Here is a 17,847-nt window from a genome sequence, read left to right as displayed (position 1 = left end):
GTTGCCAGCCTTCTGCCGCCCAAGCTGATGTCCCATCTCAGGCATCTCATCTCCGACTACTTTGTTTAGCCAAGGTAACAGTGGCATAAGCCTGAAGCCTTTACCATTTCTGTGCCGTGTATTAAGGATATACGTTGGATGAATACATGTGGCTTTGTGCTATCACTCACTCGGTAAGTGGAAACAGGTATTCCATTGCCACGTGCCGTGTTAGAGGCTGCTAAAGCTGCTTTGCATTGTGCATCACCCACGAGGACAATGGCTCATTTCATTGCAGAAAGGTTGAATAAATTCAAAGTCTAACATAATCTCTTGATACAAGTGCTGCTGATTTTTGTTGGCCTCCTTTGAGTTTTTTTGGATGCTAAGCAGAATGAAAGCAAATACAAAATTGGAGTAACGTGGACCAAGCTCTAAGCTATACACACGCAGGTTTTTTCAGACATATGTGGGTATATAAAGTTTGCAGTGTTTGCAAGTGAAGAGTTTCTGTTTTCAGTGGAAAAGTTCGTAAATATTAGCTCAATGCCACTTTAACTAAAGAAGGGAGATGCAAGGAAATCTAAAGGTGCTATTTAGAAGTGTAGAGCAGATGCATCCTGACAAAGAGCATGTTACACGCAGTAGATTTACCACATCAAAAATGTGATTTTTTTCAATTCACCATGATGTAGCTGTCACAACAAAGCTACTAGTCTCAAAAAGAGGCAGTGCAGATTCAAAAGGCAGTAATATCATTGCAATGGGCTTCCAAAGTGAAAAATAGAAGCTGAAGCTGACAATATGATGTTACCTCCAGTTAACCAGCAACTGAACTACTTGTATATGAGGAAGTTGTATGCTAACTTATTTCTTCATAAAGAAAATACTTTTTTAATCATTATTATGTTTTTATGATAGATACATCCAGTTTTAGTGAAAATTTTGGAACAAAATGGAAGCATATTCAAACAGTGACCTTTTCACAAGGCTGTGACAAACCATTATCAGGGAAAATTGCCTCAGAATAAAGTAAAATTGGGTAACGAGAGAGAATTATATTGAAAAGCCAGTAAATTGGATACCTTTTCTCACTGGGGATTGTCTTTGACAAACAACTGATGTTCTCCTGGAATTACATATTTCAGACGGTGCCCATTTGGGACTGTCAATGTTCAATGCTATTTATTACCTGACAGCTTGCTTTACAAAGAAAAAAGTTTGCTTATTTAGTTTAAACGTATTTTAAATAGAAAGACAGCAGTTTGCTAAAATATTTATGTTAATTTAACCAGGTTTTTGATTGTAGCAGTAATTTGGCTTTTAGGAGGAATGCTAAGTTGTGCCAACTTTGTGCTGTTAGCTCAGGACTCCTAGCAGCTGTCCACAAAGCACAGAAGAGGTAACTCATTCAAAAAGGCTTCATTTGTTCATTCCACGCATGGGGCTTTTAACTTCATTGTAGGCAGCAGTATTTTCTGCTCCATCCACGAATGTAGAAGCAATAACAAGGCAGGATGTTTTCCTGTATGCTGATATATTTAGTCACAGATGGAGATGTCCTCAGGGATGCTAGGTACAGTCAGTTCTTTCCCAAAGGAAGCAGTTAGGCTATAATTTGTTTGGCATATTTTAAAGTCAAGTTAAAGAATTTCATTCAAATGGTAAGGATTACTCAAAGTGGGAAATGCTTTCCATATCTCTGCAATGATGATAGAGCCATTGTAATGGTATTTTTCAATATTTCCAGCCTGTCTTAACAATTATGAGCTTGATCTTTTTTTTTTTTTTTTTTAAACCAGTGTTTTGCCTGTGGGTTTAGATGGCCCATACATTGCATTTCACCAAAATGCAAAAAGCTTGCTCTGGGTTTACATTCCAGACCTCAAGCCTTGTGTCCTACAAGAGCATATGGTTTGCATCATCCCTCAAGGAAGCGACAAGCTCCAGTGACCTTTTTGGGACACTTGCCTGATTTACACTGTACAATTACGAGCAGCAAAACTTGAGCTTGCTCATCATTAACCTGCAAACTCTGCATCAACTCCCATGCCATAAAACTTCTCACAAAAAATCTTTGTGCAACTTAGCCTTGCTTTAGGTTACCCGTCTTCCCTTTTAATATGAGAGCTTTACTATTTCTACCCTTTTCACAGGGAGAGACAAAGAATACCCCTGTCAATAATTATAGAAAACAATAGCAACAAACAAAAGGCAAAAGAGAGAAATCAACTTTAAGCTGTAATTACACCCAAAATATCACAGCTAATTAAAGTTGTGCCCAAAGTGAAGCCAGGGCTCCAGCTGCTGGGAGCAGTGTGACGCTAAGTGCTACCAGCTTTGGCCAATTACTGGCCCTCCGAGTAGGACAGAAAAGGAGTAATTAGAGCAGTTTGCTAAAAAGTAGCTGGTATGGTGTGGCTGGCTTTTGCCTGTTACAATAACACATAAGGTATTGTCTTACTTTGTAATGCTGATTAGTTGCGGTTTGTTTGCTTTTTGGTGGTGTGTTTGGACCCTGTGTTTCCACAACTGTAATCTGTGACAAAGGTCTGTAAAAATGCAAGTCCCCTGCAAGAGGAGTTGTAAACATTTCATCAAGCTTGCAAATATTGTTCCTGAAAGTTATTCAGAAATAAACGCCAGGCCTTGTAGAAAACTGGCAGGTTTGGCTGACAGTCAAGTAACTTCTTGATTATTTTTTTTTCCTCAGTTTTTTAGATTTTATTTCTGTTTTTCTTCCTTTCTGTTGCAAGAGCTGTATTCAGTGTTAAATGATCTGTGTATGTGCAACAGAGCCAGGGAATCTGAATTTAAGATTTTGCTCTAATTTCACAAAGATACTTATTTTTGTGACTGCTGCTAAGAAACTGTGAATATACTGAATTTAATAGAAGGGGATTTGTCATTTGGGTTTTTGTTCTTTCTTGTACTGTCCTGCATTTGGAAAACAGTGCTAGCAGCTTCTTCCTTAGCAAATATTTGTTATCCAACCATAAAATTACAGAATTGTAAAGAGCTGACAGCAGGAGGGACTTTCAGAGGCATCAAGTCCAATTGCTTCTTGCACTTAGGCTGCATTACAACATCAGATCAGGTTCATTGCAGCTTCATCTGGTTGGTCCTTGAAAAGCTCCAAGGATGCAGCCTGCTCCCCTGCCGCCTCTCCTCATGGTGGAAAAGATGTCTATACATCAGGGCCAAACTTCTCCTTGGGATAGGGGTCTGCAGGTTGGCAAGCCAGACTTCAACTTGTGTCTCCTCCAGGAAGTGGAGCAGAAGATATTTCCAAGGAGATGCACATAGCCCTGACCATGCTCAACTGCAGAGCACTGAAGAGTGATTTCCTTCTGGCTCTTTAAGAAGCTACTTTACCTACGCTTTTGCAAGGGATGCCTAAAGTCTCAGGATATACACAGGCAATTTTTAGGCCATCATTTCCAAGGTAAGTTTCATATGAGCCAAGTAAAAGATATTTCTGCTACGTTCCTCCTCTGTCTGTTGCTTCTGTTTGCCACTTGACAATATTCTTGGAATGGGGGGGGTTGAGTTTTTGAGTGTTTTTTCCCCCTCCTTCTTGATCACTCTCTCACACACACTCCCATTTGTTCCTCAAATATTTACTATTAGTCTGAGTTTTCCCTCCTGTTTGGTGCTAACGTACCCAGAGTGGTTAAGCAGTAGTCCAGGTATCGTTGTTATGCATGCAGAAGTCAGGTGCAGTATTTGAGACCACTTCAGAAGGTGTACATAATGAAAGCAATGGGAAGTCATGTTATCTGGAACAAATGGGCTGTGCTGTCCAGCTTTATAAAGTGTCTTTCCTGACAGTGAGCAAGGTAAGATCTGTACCCATGGCTTTTCTTCATGTTTCTTCTGTTATTGTGGCAAGAAAAAATGTTGTCACTTTCAGGTTTTAAGTAATTAAAGTTGGTCGTAATGGAAATACTCAAACACTTAGATGCACACGAAGTACACAGGTTTCTCCATTCATAATCCCAGAAACATTTAGGAATCCTACCTACTCAAAGGTCACCACCAGGACACATAAAAGAAATGCGACTTTTTAAACAAATAAAGTAACTTTTAGGTAAAGAATGCAAAGCAACTTTTTATTGTGTTGTAATCTCTTCAGAGGAGAAATGAGCATATAAACCAGAAGTGCATCACCGTTTCCAAAGGTTGATGTGATGCTGTTTATCTTGCCTCTTTTAATTTTATTTGGAAAGATTGCTGAGGCCTCGGTGCAGTGTGTGTCGAGATTCTCACTGGCTCAAAGTGGTTTTGCAAACAGGTCAGTCTTTGTGGCTGTAGTATGTCAGGTGTTTTTCTTTGCACATGTTAAGTAAACAAATCTACTTTTAGGCATATGGATTAAAAATATGCTAAATATGCATTCCCAGATGATCTCATTAAAAGTTCTGCCCTTTCTATAAGAGGGGAGGACTGTAGGTTACACTACAAATTAAGGGCTTAGTTTGGAGTCAAATTTCCTTTCTCCCTGAACTTTCAAGGAGAATGACTCGCTTTGTGTTTCATTTTACGCATCTGAATGGCTGCCTGTTTTTACATGTGTGATTCATTCTCTGAAGAAGATGTCAGAGCAGTATTATTTAACCAAATCTATGGGAATATGGCCAGATCATCTTGCTTGAGTCATCTGAGTGGTAACATTCCAGCAGGCAGACAGACTCGCAGTGTTTTGAAGTGGCAGAGAAGGGAGAAGAAAGGCCGAAGTTGAGTGCTCTTTGCCCCGTTGGTCCTGTTGGCTCTTTGCTGTGAGCAGTGCCGTGGTGAGATTTTCCCTGGTTTTGCTGTTTGCCACTAAAAGAAGAGGCAGGGGGAAATGTATAGTCTTGAAGAAATGTACTGGCTACTAGAAGTGCTTCCTACTAAGCTGCAGCATTTTGACATTACTGATATTACAGAGAAAACCACAAAATATCCTTTCTGAAGTGGATTATGAGTCCAGTAGCACAGACTAGAGCAAAATTTAGGAAATGTAGTTAGCTTTTTTTTTTTTTAGTTTACATTTTTGTCAGATATGAGTTAACTTCTTCGATTTTACTTTCTTGGTTTCACTACAAGATCGGGAATTGACTGGAAGCCAAGGACTTGTCAGAAGTCCCAGGAAATTGGGCAATTCCAAAGCCAAAAATGTTCTCATTCTTAACTCCCTTCGTTCTTCTGACAGTAATGCAGATATGCACCCACTGGCAGCTTGTAAGGAGTGCAGAAAATCCATTATTGAGTTCCCAAAAAGGATGACTTCAGAAATTTGGAGACATCTTGCTGCACAACATATCTTTTGTCTCCCAACATGTTCTGCTAGGTCGGTTCAGGGACCTATCTAAATAAAGCAGTTGTGATTTTTCTGCTTGCTTAGCTTCTGAGTTCCCTTAGTAAGAGTGTTCGGGTGATGGTCTCCAAACAGAGGTAAAGGAACTGTCCTTGTAGGGGTATGAGAAGATCTAGGGTGATTTTGGCTTGTTTACCTGCAGCAGGTGGGATGCATAAGGGACTGGAGTGGGCTAGTAGGCTTACCACAGCTGAGCAGATGCAGAATTACAGCATCTCTCTGTCCCCAGTTCCCAAGGTGGAGACCAGCTGAGTAGGCACAGGTATGCATAGGAGAAATATGGAGAAGGTTAATTTCAAATTGCAGAAGTACAAGAAAAGGGCGAAGTGGTTCCAAAATCCTCAAAAACAGTGGTGCACACAAGCCTGCCAAGTCTGTATAGGACTGTACGCTTGAGAACAAAGACCCATATCTTTTAATTTTCCCATGTTTCTCTGTCCTCTACGGTGACATGAATTTTCACAAAACATTTTCTATTGGAGCTACACTTGAAGTGACATGAAAAACTTCACCAACTTCCTATTTACCCTCCTAATGAAAACAAGCAAGGAAACCAACATTTGGCTGACCAGGACAATAGGGATTTTGTAAATGATTTTCTGGAAAAAGAGGTCATTTGTTTGCCAGTGTGTGTTTTCAGTATCCAGAAATATTCTACATACCGCGGCATGTCATGCAGGGTGCCATAATGTTATGTAGACATCTTCACTTCTTCAAAACCTGACTGGAAGGGGGTGGGTTAAGAATCTGCCAGCCCTTTACAATGAGATAATTCTTGCAAAAATTTCTCTTATGACTTTTGGCATCCTCTACCGATGCCTGAAATGTATAATTCAGATCTGAAAGGACTGCCTGAAGTCATCTAAGTCCCTTTAGAGTTTGCTCAGGAGTTTGTCCACTGGAGTTTTGCTGTCTCCAAGGCTGAAGGTCTGCAGTCTGCTCTGGTATTTGACTACCCTCAAGGTGAAAACAGTTTTCCTCTTATCTAACATATATGTGATTATCTGTGATCTTCTATGGCCTGCTGAAGCCTACATCTGGTCTTAATGCTGCAGTTTAACAGGATCCATAGCAAGTGGTGGATATAAAATATGTTTGTGAATATGTGAATGCAATATTGAATACGCCCTACCCCAAAAGGCAAAGCAAACATGAAACTGGATTGATCTTTCCAAGCAGTGGGGCAATGCAGTCCATTGCTATCATTCGACATAAGCAATTCCCTTCAGTGCACTGGAAAATCTGTACAAGCAGCATGAATGTTCCTCCTCCTACTTTATCCTGAAATACAGACCAAGATAATGGTATGATGGCTTGAGGGTGGCAGCAGTTAGTAGAGCTTTATTGTACATTCCTCTTGGTGCTGAGAAATAGCATGCTGCAGGAGGAGTTTGACAATGCACGGTTGCTGAAGAACTGCAGGTATTTATCCAGGCAAGAAAGTGGCATTTTTTTGATACTACCACTCTCTGGAATTCCAGCTATTTGCATAGAGATACAAAGTACAATGGGCTTATTAATACTTTTAAGATAAATTAAGACACAATTGTGCAGACAAATAACAGGAACTAAAGAGAAAGGGAGGGAGGTGGAGGGGAAGCACTTGCAATCTTATACTTCCCTCCAGCATTTCCCAGATGAATTCTGTATCAGGCTGCTGAAACAACTTCACTCTTGGAGCAGGATACAGATACATGAAAAAAAAATACCAAGCACAGACTGTGCAGAAGTTTGCTTATTTACTTCTAAAAATCTGGTGTTAATGTTACAAATATCCTTTAGTTGGTAACTGGTAGCTTGATCTACAATTTCAGGTGATAGATATAAATGAATTGACAAAGGGATGAACAGTTGCTTATTTAATTAATGTTTTTGTAGTAGCTTGAATATTTCCTGTATCCCTACAAACATGATTGTGGCTCAAATACTTTGCCTGCACTTGTGTGCTAATGTGCCAAACGTCTGTATTTATGGTTCTCCTGGTTGTAGAAAAACAGATCTTCAGTTCTTGCCTACTATTACAGTCAGAGCACTTGAGCCATTTCTTTCTCTTCTGAGATGCCCCTTTTCTCTGTATTAGGCTGTGGATCCATTTACCTGATGTTATTCGCACAACCCAGGAAATCTCCCTGCTTTCCTCAGAAAGCTTATGTTTTCCTGTTGTCCGAAAGGATGATGTCCATCCAACCCTGCTGTCCTTTATCTATATCCAGTAGATGCTTAAATTTGTGTGTGTAAATGGTAACCACCTTGTTAGTTCTCATGCAAGATTGTTTATTTAATCTGAAATAGCAGATGCTCCTTCTATTTTCATTGAAATATTGAGAAAGAACATTTCTCTCATTTGTTTTTCTTTATTCATAAAGTTCTTATTGGTCTGGTAAAATTTCTGAAAAATTGCATTAAAAAATGTACCTTTTTAAATTCTCAAACACTAGTTTTATCTTAGTACTTGGTAGTTTGTGCAAAATACTCAATACTATATTTTCACTATCTTTTCCAGCCAATGGAACTGGATCCACAACCCAAAATGAGAGCAGCAGGCTACCTGTTCCCAGGCTGCAGGGTTTATAGGGTAAACTTCTAGGAAAAGGATAGATATGTGTAGTAAAATCTAACAGTAACATATAATCAGCTAGGTAGAATATGTAATCCTAAAAAGCTTGTAACGAGTCCATGAAGTTAGGGATGTTTATGATTGACAGCAAGTTGTGCAGGCTTGCCAAGTGACACCGAGGACTTGGTTCAGCAGCATGTTGCATGCCTTTGTCTTGGTTTCTCTGCTCCTTGCTTGTAAAAATCTTGCTTCCTTTTTCCCACGGAGGTGGGGAAAGAGAGAGAGAACAGCAGTGGTTACAGGGGAAATGACACCGGCATCAGCTCAGGGTAGAGGTCATTGATGTCAGCCTGTAGAAGGGGTACAGAGCTTGAATAGTGGGGGAGGGAGAAGTGGCAGGGTCTATCCCCAGGTGATGTTCACAGCCAAACACAGGTGTAAACGACTCTTGCATGCTCTGCTTGAGCAGACAGCCATGGCTCTCACTGTAATATGCACCGTCTCTGGACTGACTGCTCTGTAGATTTTTCACCTTCTCTGTAGCATGGGCTCACTCAGCTGTGTAACTGCTCCACTTCACCTTCACAAAGGCAGTTGGGGGCCACAGTAAATGCCTTAATCTCCACGGGATGGAAGAATTAGCTCAAGTGTTGGCCTGAACAAGGATGATTTTCTTCAAGTGCTTTATGATCTTTTTTCCTTGGAAACTGGAAGCTGGTTGCCTGTGACAGGCAGCCCCACAGATGAGGAGTCTCAAATATGGGCTGGACCTTGCTTTTTTCCTGCTCTTTTGTTATCAAGGCTGGAAGAGCTGGTTCAAAGTGTCATCACATCAACTGCACCAGGGACCCCGAGGGGTGGATGTATATCTCTTCTTGACACAACTCATGGCTTAATTCCTGCTCTGTGAAGGGTGGTGGATCAGCCCATGGGGGATGCCTGGCTGCAGGCTGCGTCTCCCACAGTATTTCATCACTCACCAGACAAGATTTACGTAATTGCACAAAAGGGAATCATCAGTGCTCTTCCTTCCTTCCCTTTGTCTCAGAAGTCTTACCTCATGCTCACGGCCACTTCAAGTGACTGTGGAAGCTGGCTTTTCCTTCCACAGTTATCATTTCAACCCACATCAGTCTTCCCACAGGCTAACTGAGTTTTAGGAAATAGCAGGTTTCTCTTAGATGACAGAACAACAGTTTTATTTGACCTGCAAACTTCAATGAGCAAATGCAAAACAGTACAGGAAGCTTTCCTGGATGCTACTTAAATTTCCTAATTATTGTTTAGCCCATACAAAACTGAGAGCTAGAGTATAAATATTTTGATGGCTAAGAGCTGATAAAGGGAAATTAACTATCTTTGCTTGGAGCAAGCATGTTATTAAATACAGTTCACGTCGTACAGATTTAATAATGTAGCTAATATCGAAGATGATGTGATTTCTGTTTCAATTCTGCAAGAAAAACTCTCTAGGACCTATCTCAATTCATGTTTAATGCTGTGAGGAGGTGGGGATGGTGGTTTATGAGGAGGAGGAGGAGTTGGGCTTCATCAGCTGTCACTACATGATGCTGATCCCAAGGAAAAGCTAAGAGAGAAGCTCTGGGTACCAAGCAAGATAACGCATGGTGAGAAGGACAGAAGAGGGTGACACAGGCTTTTTCTTTGGCCAGAGCATGAGTCTGTCCTCCCAAAGCAGCTGCAGTGCTGGTGTACCTTGTGTTGCTGACTAGAGCCTCTTGGCCAGCTGTGAGGGCTGCATTTACACTAACGGGGTAGGTGGCACAAGGGCAGAGCCCCCGCAGAGAGCAGTGGTGGGCGCTGAAGACCTGACCTGTGCACTGTGCGTGTTTTCCAGGCTTTACTCAGACTAGCTCTAGTCTGCTCCTGGGGTCTGAGCTCACCGTGGTGATAGGACCAGGCCAGTCAGTTTAATTCCATCCTAGAAGAGTCTGGTTTAGGTGCTCTGAGGCTGCCCTGCAATGTGAAACAATGTGCAAGAGCTGAGAACAACCAGAAGATCTGCTTTGAAGGTGGGAGCAAGAGAAGATGACCGCTCCAAATGCATCCTGGCATTGCTGCTCAATGTCCTCTGGATTTCAGCCTCAGGAGATGAACTTCCCCGCTTTTCACTTTGTCTCAGTGTGCTATAGTTTCTCTAAATTGCTAGTGAAGAAAAGAAGCCTGCATTGGTTTAATCCATGAATGTGGAGGAGCAAGTAAAACTTCTCATGTGCTCACAGTACGAGGTAATTACCTTTTACAAAACCTTGTGACTTAGCTTTTTTTGTTCTTCTCTCAACCATGGCATTTCCTTGATTTTTTTTTTTCCCTTGTTCCTTAACAAGCATTTTTACTACTTAGCCATTACTGTGATGTCTTTTATAGAACAGTCCCAAATGTAAGCTGGTCCAGGCTGGTTTGAAGCAATCACTGATCTTGATCTTGCCAGCAGTAAAATGGGAAATCAAAGTAAATGCACTTTGCTTGCCACATTTGCTGTTTCAGCATCTAGTCTATGAATGCAGGTGTGTGAGAGGCAGAGAGAGTGTTGTCATGAGTTGGTAGAAACTTTTTTTCCCCCCATACATACTGAGAGTAAAGACTGGTACTTCTTGAAAGAGAAGTGGGAGCTTTCTGTTGCTGTTGCTTTGTACGTTTCACATTACTATGGGTCTCTGCAAATCTTACTCCCCAGTGTGACTACTGCTATGTGTTATTTCAATTTCCTTCTCACTCTGTGCTTCACTCTATTCATGCAGTTCTCCCTCTCCTGTCTGTCATTTGCTGATGTCTTCTCCTGCGGCAGGTTGCCTTGCCAGCACACAGGTAACAACCAGGACCAGTGTTTAGATCAAATGGAAACTTATTTCCGCTGTTTTTGCACTTGCCAGTTCAGTTTAAACATTTTGTTCTGCTGGCTTCATTAGAAATAGCGCACTCTGCCAGCATAATTTGGGACCCAGGAAACCCAAAATTTAGTTAGGTCTATCAGATTGACTCCACTGTGTTGCCCACAACCACCTCCTCTTTGGTACAGTCACTTAGACCTGGGGTTGGGCAGGCTACACACACATTTCAGTTTGGGACACCTTTATCAGCAAGCCAAGTTGGGCTATAGGATGTTCTGCACATACAGAAGAGAACTGATTTGACACTGCCTGACCTGTGCCTGTAAATGTGACACCAGCCCTCTCCTTGCAAAACATGTGTGGAATCTGACATCCCAATAAATGGTCTTCCTCATTTTTATTTCTAATATACCATTTATGCATGCATAAGAAATAATAAACTGCTGATACTGCTTAGGCACACTTTACATGTAAGTATAAGTAATATTTAATAGTCAAGTTATTTCAAAACAAAATTCATGTTCATGTGGCGCCATCTATCACTAAGCATTGGTAGCTGCATTATAGAGAAGTAATGTAGTAACCTTTTCAGCAACACTAACAATTTCTGGGGGTGGAAAATAATAATTCATAGATCTTAGTTTGTGGGGTGTTTTGTAATACTGTGTGCATCTGCAAGAACAGCAAGTCAGTGAGTTTGAAGCTTATCTGGGTATGTACGTGGAGAAAGCGGGCAATGGAGGGTGGGGGTCAGCAAAGAAACTGGAGAGCTATTTTGGCTTGCTCAGGGGACGGGAAGGCTAGAGTCAGCTGGAGATGGGCAATGCAAGCTATGACATATTAGTGACTTCTTACAGTGTCACTGACTTATGATCTATAGAATTAAATATATATTAAAAAAAAAAGTTGTAGGAGCAGATTTCCATAGTTTTTTGCCCTTTCTATCTTTTTGACCTACCCATTGAATCCTGACATTAAGTTTGTTTCTCCAAATTTTTATCTCAATTGACTACTGGGCTGCAAGTGCATTTCTGGTGCACCCAACCAAGGTGGCCATGTGTACAACTGCTTCCCTGCTTGCAGCCCAGTGCGTGCCTCCTGGGGATGATCCTCCTGCATTTCAGGAGGCTCAGGCTAATTTCTGCCTACTTTCCAGAGGTGTTTGCAAAGCAGCTAGCTTGGAGGCATGTTCTCTGCCAAGTGTTAATCATTGAATGCTTAGTAAATGATTGGTATGGGGAAGTCATGGGTGACACATTAGCTCTCTGATTTTTAGGTATAATAATTTGGTGAAAACAACGACCACCAGTGCCAAATGTTTATATCCCATGATGTTACCAATGGAACCTTTTGTTTGAAGACTTAAGAGGGGGAAAAAAGATTAAGTTGAAGAGGATTTGATCGAAGTTTGCTCACTTCATCATTATCTGCCATAAGTCACATGAAATCGTGTTTAGATTAGCTCTAACTCAAACACATCTGGTGATTTTATTTACTTTTTTTCCCCTCATGCTTAGAGGTAAAGAAACAGATGAATCTAAGCAAATGAAATGAGGTGTGCTGAGACCCCCATTCAAGGTCAGTGGTGGCAGAAGGTGTTTGGAGGTGCCGAGTGTCCTGCTGCATCAGGTTGTGGCCAGGGATGTGGCAGATGTGTCTCCCTCTAGGCACTTGAGTGCAGTGGCTTCTTCTCTCCTCTGCTTAAGTAGCAACAGAAATAAGGAAGATGCAAAAAGCAATGTGATGGAGCACAGGAAGAAAGGAAGGGACATAATTTATTTAGTATCTGTTTGGTTATCAGTAACTGGGCCATCCTTAGCCCTTATGCACAGGCTGGGAAAGCAGCGAGGTTTCAGACTATTTCCAGCCGCTGCTCAGTAGCTGTTGTGTTGCTGAACTTGCTGCTTCTCAGCAAAAGCAATCCAGAATGAGATCGAGAAACAGCAGGGTTTTTGGTCTTATTGCAGCATCCCTGCTGGGAAATCTGGCTGTGCTGACTGACTTGCATCATCCTTAGAGCTAATTGCCTTTGCAGGGCACGGAGGCATCTGAATTGCAGTGCAGCCTTCTCCAGCAGAGGAGGAGTTTGGTCCAGGTGTGGGTAGGGAAGGGTCACGTTGCAATAAAATGAAGCAAAGCTTTCAAAGTCCTCTCTACGAGGCAGGTGCTAACTACATCCTGCATCTCCCAGCTGAGCAAAGCTTTTAAATGCACGCTGACTTTAAGCAGGTTAATTACACACTCCCTGATGTGTGCTGCAGAGCAGAAGTGTGCTTCCTTCCATAAATACAGCTAAGTCTGCCCTTGAGCGCTTCTCCCAGCAAGTCCCTTAATGTATTACTGGAAGGCCCGCAGCTACCGTGATGCCCCTGGCAGAACAGAAAAAGGGCTTATAACCAGTAATAGCGACAGTTATCCACAGTAGTCAATAAATAATGTGGACTTTACTATGATGGCCTCCTTTTTTTTTTCCTGTCCAGCTGGCTGCACCATTAAATGCTAGAAATAATTTTTTTATTTTTTTAGCTTTGCTGCTCATGGATGGTCCTGAGCAGAGGGGGAGGGAGGCTCTTGCAGTGATCTGCGTGCCGGCTGTGGCTCTGCCTGTCACCAGAGGTCAGCAAAGGACCTCTGTGCTGGCTGGCAGCTTGTACAAGCTGCGCACTGGTGTTGGTTCCCCTCCCAGGGTTTGAGAGGAAGTTATTACTACTTTCCCTCTGGAAAAGGGCTTTTAAGCACGTGCGAACAGATTTAAGAATAATATAAATCCCCAGTTCACCAAAAAGTGCGCTGTTCTGGGTTTAACAATGATTTTTTCCCCCCATGTGCTATACAGTTTAAATTATGCATAGCTCAGTATATTACAGTATAATCAGTGCGAAGTACATACGCATACACAGAGCACAATAAATTATGGATCTTCGCTTAATATTTCATGAATAAAAACCACGGCATGTATTGATTTTGTTTCGACCTGAGCATTCAACAGAGCAGTTAAACATATTTCTGTTTTTAAATCCATGAATCATAATGGGACTCTTCACATGCTTTCCGTTAGGTAGGTACTTAACAACCTTGCTGAATGTGAGCCATAATGGTAATCAGATTAATATTTTGAATGAGTGCCTGAGGAAGGCGATAGGAGCCATTTCATCAACTTTATTAGTTTCTTGGCATAATCTTTTTGAGAAGGATTCTTTTTTTGATATATATGTATAGAATATACGTGTGTGCATATATATTTAATGAAGGAAAATTCAAGGTAAAGCTTCTCTGAGGAAGCAGACTGTCTCTGAGTGCTGTCTGTCAGCACTTCCATGAGAACTGAAATCTCTCTGGCAGCCCGAAAGAATGAGGGCTCTGCTTTAACACTGGGGATGGCTTAGCTTCGACCAGACAGTAAAATTAGGGCTTCCAGCTGTTTCCTCGTGCAGATGTCCAAGCTGCTTAGGAACAGTTCAGGCACCATAACAGTTTACAACACGGTTATGCTGCACAGATATTTTTCATATCCTGAATCTGCAGTTTTAAACTATATGCTATGCCTTCTCTAAGACAACTCAACCACTGAGACACAGTTATATCTTTTAATGGAAAAGTCAGAAAGGATAAATAAATCTGATCAAGCAAGTAGTTGTGTTGAATAGGTCTTTTAATTTGGCCCAGACTGTAACCCTGTGGAAGTTGTACCTTCTAGAATGAATAAGAGAGTTTTAATTACATGATAGCTGTAAATTGATAACATGGACACACAGCGAAGATTTTGTTTTTTAATATCAAATTCACCTCCTTACCTGCAATTGTTAGAAGTCATTCAGGACTCGCTATGAAATGTAATAAAGGAGATTTATAGCTGTTTCCCAAAGTAAATTTACATTCATATTCACCTTTTTTTTCCCTCTTTCTCCAGGACATAGACAAAGGGCGGCGGCTGGTGGTTTTATCTTTAATATCTGCAAGCTACAGGATATCCTTGCTTTTCTCTTTAACTTTTCATATGTAAGTAATAACAATGGTTAATGGTCCCCTCTGAAACCATCCCATGCATGAACCAGCTCTTACAAATTAAATAGCTTATGATTTATTATTATCAATATTTTATTTTATAATATGATATTATTATCAGTATCTATTAATAGCAAGGTATATAGGGCTTTTTTATTTTTAAAAGCCAACATAAATAGTTGAGTCAGTGTGTTGACAAACATGTTAATATATAAGCAAATATTGAGCTATTCTGGGTAAAACATCACCTCTAACGGATCTTTAATAATGCTGTGCTTTGCTTCCACAGGTGTTTTGGCAATGAACTGAGAAAACTAGCCCAGGCCTTCTCTATTAAAGTTTAGGAGTTGAGCATTTTTCCTTGCTGCTGGAAGGATCAAGTTATATTAGGGTGGTACGTTGGGTGTTAGGGAAAAAGTAATTTTCAAATTGTGACTGTTAAATTCCAAACCTATGATGGGTCCCAAACCCTCTGCCCTCTAAAACTCTGTTGTTGTATTAATTAACTGTAACTTTTGATATCCAACACTAATTGATTTACCAAGACTTTTTTTTTAGCTGGATAGGCGATATTAATGAGATTTAACGATGATATGACAATAGTTAATCTGTTTCATGTTCTGTATTCTTTTCATTTCCGAAGAAAACCTGGAGAGTTCTGTTTACCGTCTCATATAGAAAGGGAAAAAAACTAAAGTTAATTATTTTTCACTTACCTGGAGGAGTTTAGAACTTGTGGAGCTCACAGAGTAGAAAACATTTAGCAGGTCCTCCATATCAAGCAGCAATTTTTCTTCCGTTCAGTTCTGTAGATTTTTAAAAAATGGTTTAGATTTTTAAGGATATATTTCATATATCAGTAGCTGTTAAATGTCCAGTAGGAGAAAATCTCAAAAGACTTCCATCTGTAAATATAGTTCTTCTTATGTGGGGCAAAATACAAAAGGCCTTCAAGCAAGCCAACATTTAATTGTATGATCTAATGGCATCAAAATTTAGTTATAGCTCCCTTTAATAAAATAAATTTGGAGACTTATATGATAATTCTAAAATCAGATCATGCTATACCTTATGTCTGTCAACTTGCTTTGCAAGATGAGGAAAGAGCTTTGCACACTGACAACAGAAATGCCTCTATTTCTTCTCTGGGGTTATTAGTTGAAAAGACTTTTTAAGAAACAGCTCAATTTGATGCATTGTTTAAATCACATTTTTTTTTAAGGTCTCCCTGGTAATGAAAGAATTGTTGTAGCTGTTTCAGACTGAACAGCCCTGTAGCAGACAGACAGTAGAAAGGAAAGCACTGCATGCTTAGGGAAAGTTTTTAAGAAGCAGAGGTTGCTTGCAGAGGTCCTATTCACAGAACCCCTTACAGCAGCTGGCTGCTCAGTGATGTCTGAGTGAGATGTCGAACCCCCTCCTTCATCCCTCCTCAATTTCTCTATACTTCCTTTGAAGCCATCTAGGCTCTTCACCTTCACAGAGTCCTCTATCAGTGAGTTCTGCAAATCATGTGTCCTCATAAAGATGTTTCCCGCTAGGCAGAGAATAGCCTGAGGCTAATGTCCCTGTTAGATCCTGTGTAAATCCTGATGGAAAGCAGGGAGAGCTGCAGAGTCACTGATGATAAAGCTAGTTCTGAAATTTGGAGTCAAGAATCCAAACTTCAGGCAGCTCTAATGGGAAGTTTTTGTGATTTCCATAGCAAGAATAAAATATCAATTTCTCAACCGAGGTGAGATGAGCAAAACTGAATTCAAGTGAGTGGTGAAGTACAGGATCTTATGGCGCTGGGTTGGAAATCTCTGTGGTTCTGCATCTGCTACCAAGTTTCTGCCCAACCCTAAAATGTCTGCCTGCCTCCATCTGAAAAGGAGACAGAAATATTACTTTTAACCGAAAACTTATGCAGCTCCCAGCACATGGGGGCAGGCTACTTGGCATGTATCAACATATTTGTCCTCACTAATTTGGAGGACAAGATCTGTGACCCTGTCTCAGGTGGAAACAAAGCCATTTACCCAAGGTCACCCTTTGAATCAGTGCTCTCAGTTGCAGCTTGGTTTCTTAACCACTGGGCTGCTGTGCCTGAAGACCAGCCCTTTTGTAAGGTGTGACTGTGTTGTGAGGCTTAATTCATAAATGTTTGCAAATGTCTTCAGAAAAACAGGGTGATATTAGAAGAGAAGTGCATTAACATGTCGGTTGGGCAGCAGCAGCTGGAATGGATCAGGGCTGCAGTAATATTTGATGGTGCATGTACTTTGCTACAGGAATGCTGCCAAATGGCATTTGATTCATACCTTGGAGCTCTGTTCAGATGAAAAAAAGTTAATTTCCATGCTTTGTTGGCCAAAAAGTGCCTGCAGGTCTTTATATGGCTTGACCATGCTGGGACCAAGGGCCTGACTTGGAGCAAGCACTGTTTGGGCTGAAATTGTTTGTGCTCAGGCTCGGGGCTCTAACAAGAGGCTGTGACAAGGGTGAAGGTGGTGCTTCCCCAGCCCAGGACTAAATGAGGGGATTACAGCCTGACCCCCACCCGATGGCCCCAGAAAGAGACAGCCTTCTGTTAAATGTTTATGTTAATAGAGGTTTTGGTTTGCCCTTCCTAATGACTCCTCTTCAGTCTCCAAGTCCAGTGCAGCAGTTCTGTGACCAGCTGTGGTTGGATTAGGGTTTTTCTCTCTATTTCGAGTGTTTAGAAAACTTTCCATATTTCTTCAGCCTTGCTGATGCTTTTCCACATTCCTTGTCCCAGCAAATGGAAGGCCAGGAGTTCCCCACCCTGCAGATCATTTCTCTGGGCAAGACCTGTTCCATGCATTTGTTTCTCAGCCACGGTGGGTGTGGACCTGCTCTCTTATCCTCACTTGCTGATTTTGAGCTTTAGTAATTAATCTGAAGCCTGCTGAAGGCAGAAGAGGTTCTCCCAGCGTGCTTAATGCACCCAGTTTGGAAGCATTGCCTTCCTCCTGAATTGCCTCCTGCACTCAATACCTGTTGCTGCTACATGCTTGTTTGTGCAGAGGTACAGCTCATTTTATTCCCGTTGCAGCAGTCCTCCCCTCAGCAGCAACCCCAGCGTCAGCACT

At 41.3% G+C, this 17,847-nt stretch overlaps 1 protein-coding gene and 1 long non-coding RNA gene across 25 annotated transcripts in view; one reads left to right on the top strand and one right to left on the bottom strand.

Annotated features, from left to right (window-relative positions):
* Positions 1-1,224: 1,224 nt before the first annotated feature.
* Positions 1,225-17,847, top strand: part of LOC310901786 (uncharacterized protein) — a 22,663-nt gene continuing 6,040 nt past the window's right edge. For 4 of the 23 annotated variants that reach the window (XR_014586137.1, XR_014586138.1, XR_014586143.1 and 1 more), the window contains exons 1-4: positions 2,285-2,431; positions 3,247-3,424; positions 9,754-10,144; positions 14,658-14,746. Coding sequence is in view for 4 of the 23 variants with exons in the window: in XM_083842188.1 (XP_083698314.1) it covers positions 10,097-10,144; positions 14,658-14,746; positions 17,480-17,595 (253 nt within the window). In the remaining 19 variants the exon portion in view is untranslated. Of the gene's footprint in view, positions 2,432-2,452; positions 2,530-3,246; positions 3,425-7,841; positions 7,914-8,806; positions 9,671-9,753; positions 10,145-14,657; positions 14,747-15,041; positions 16,148-17,479; positions 17,596-17,847 lie in introns of those variants that run through there. The other 19 variants (XR_014586142.1, XR_014586146.1, XR_014586140.1 and 16 more) reach the window with 16 other exon arrangements.
* The window catches only part of LOC310901788, a 19,053-nt gene continuing 16,631 nt past the window's right edge, over positions 15,426-17,847 (bottom strand). For both annotated transcript variants that reach the window (XR_014586156.1, XR_014586157.1), the window contains exon 3: positions 15,426-15,558. This is a non-coding gene — a long non-coding RNA (uncharacterized lncRNA). The remainder of the gene's footprint in view (positions 15,559-17,847) is intronic.

The sequence above is a fragment of the Anser anser genome, assembly GCF_964211835.1.
Source record: "Anser anser genome assembly, chromosome: 6".
NCBI lineage: Eukaryota > Metazoa > Chordata > Aves > Anseriformes > Anatidae > Anser > Anser anser.
The sequence above is the reverse complement of the archived record's forward strand: the minus strand, read 5'-3'. Positions and strand labels throughout refer to the sequence as shown.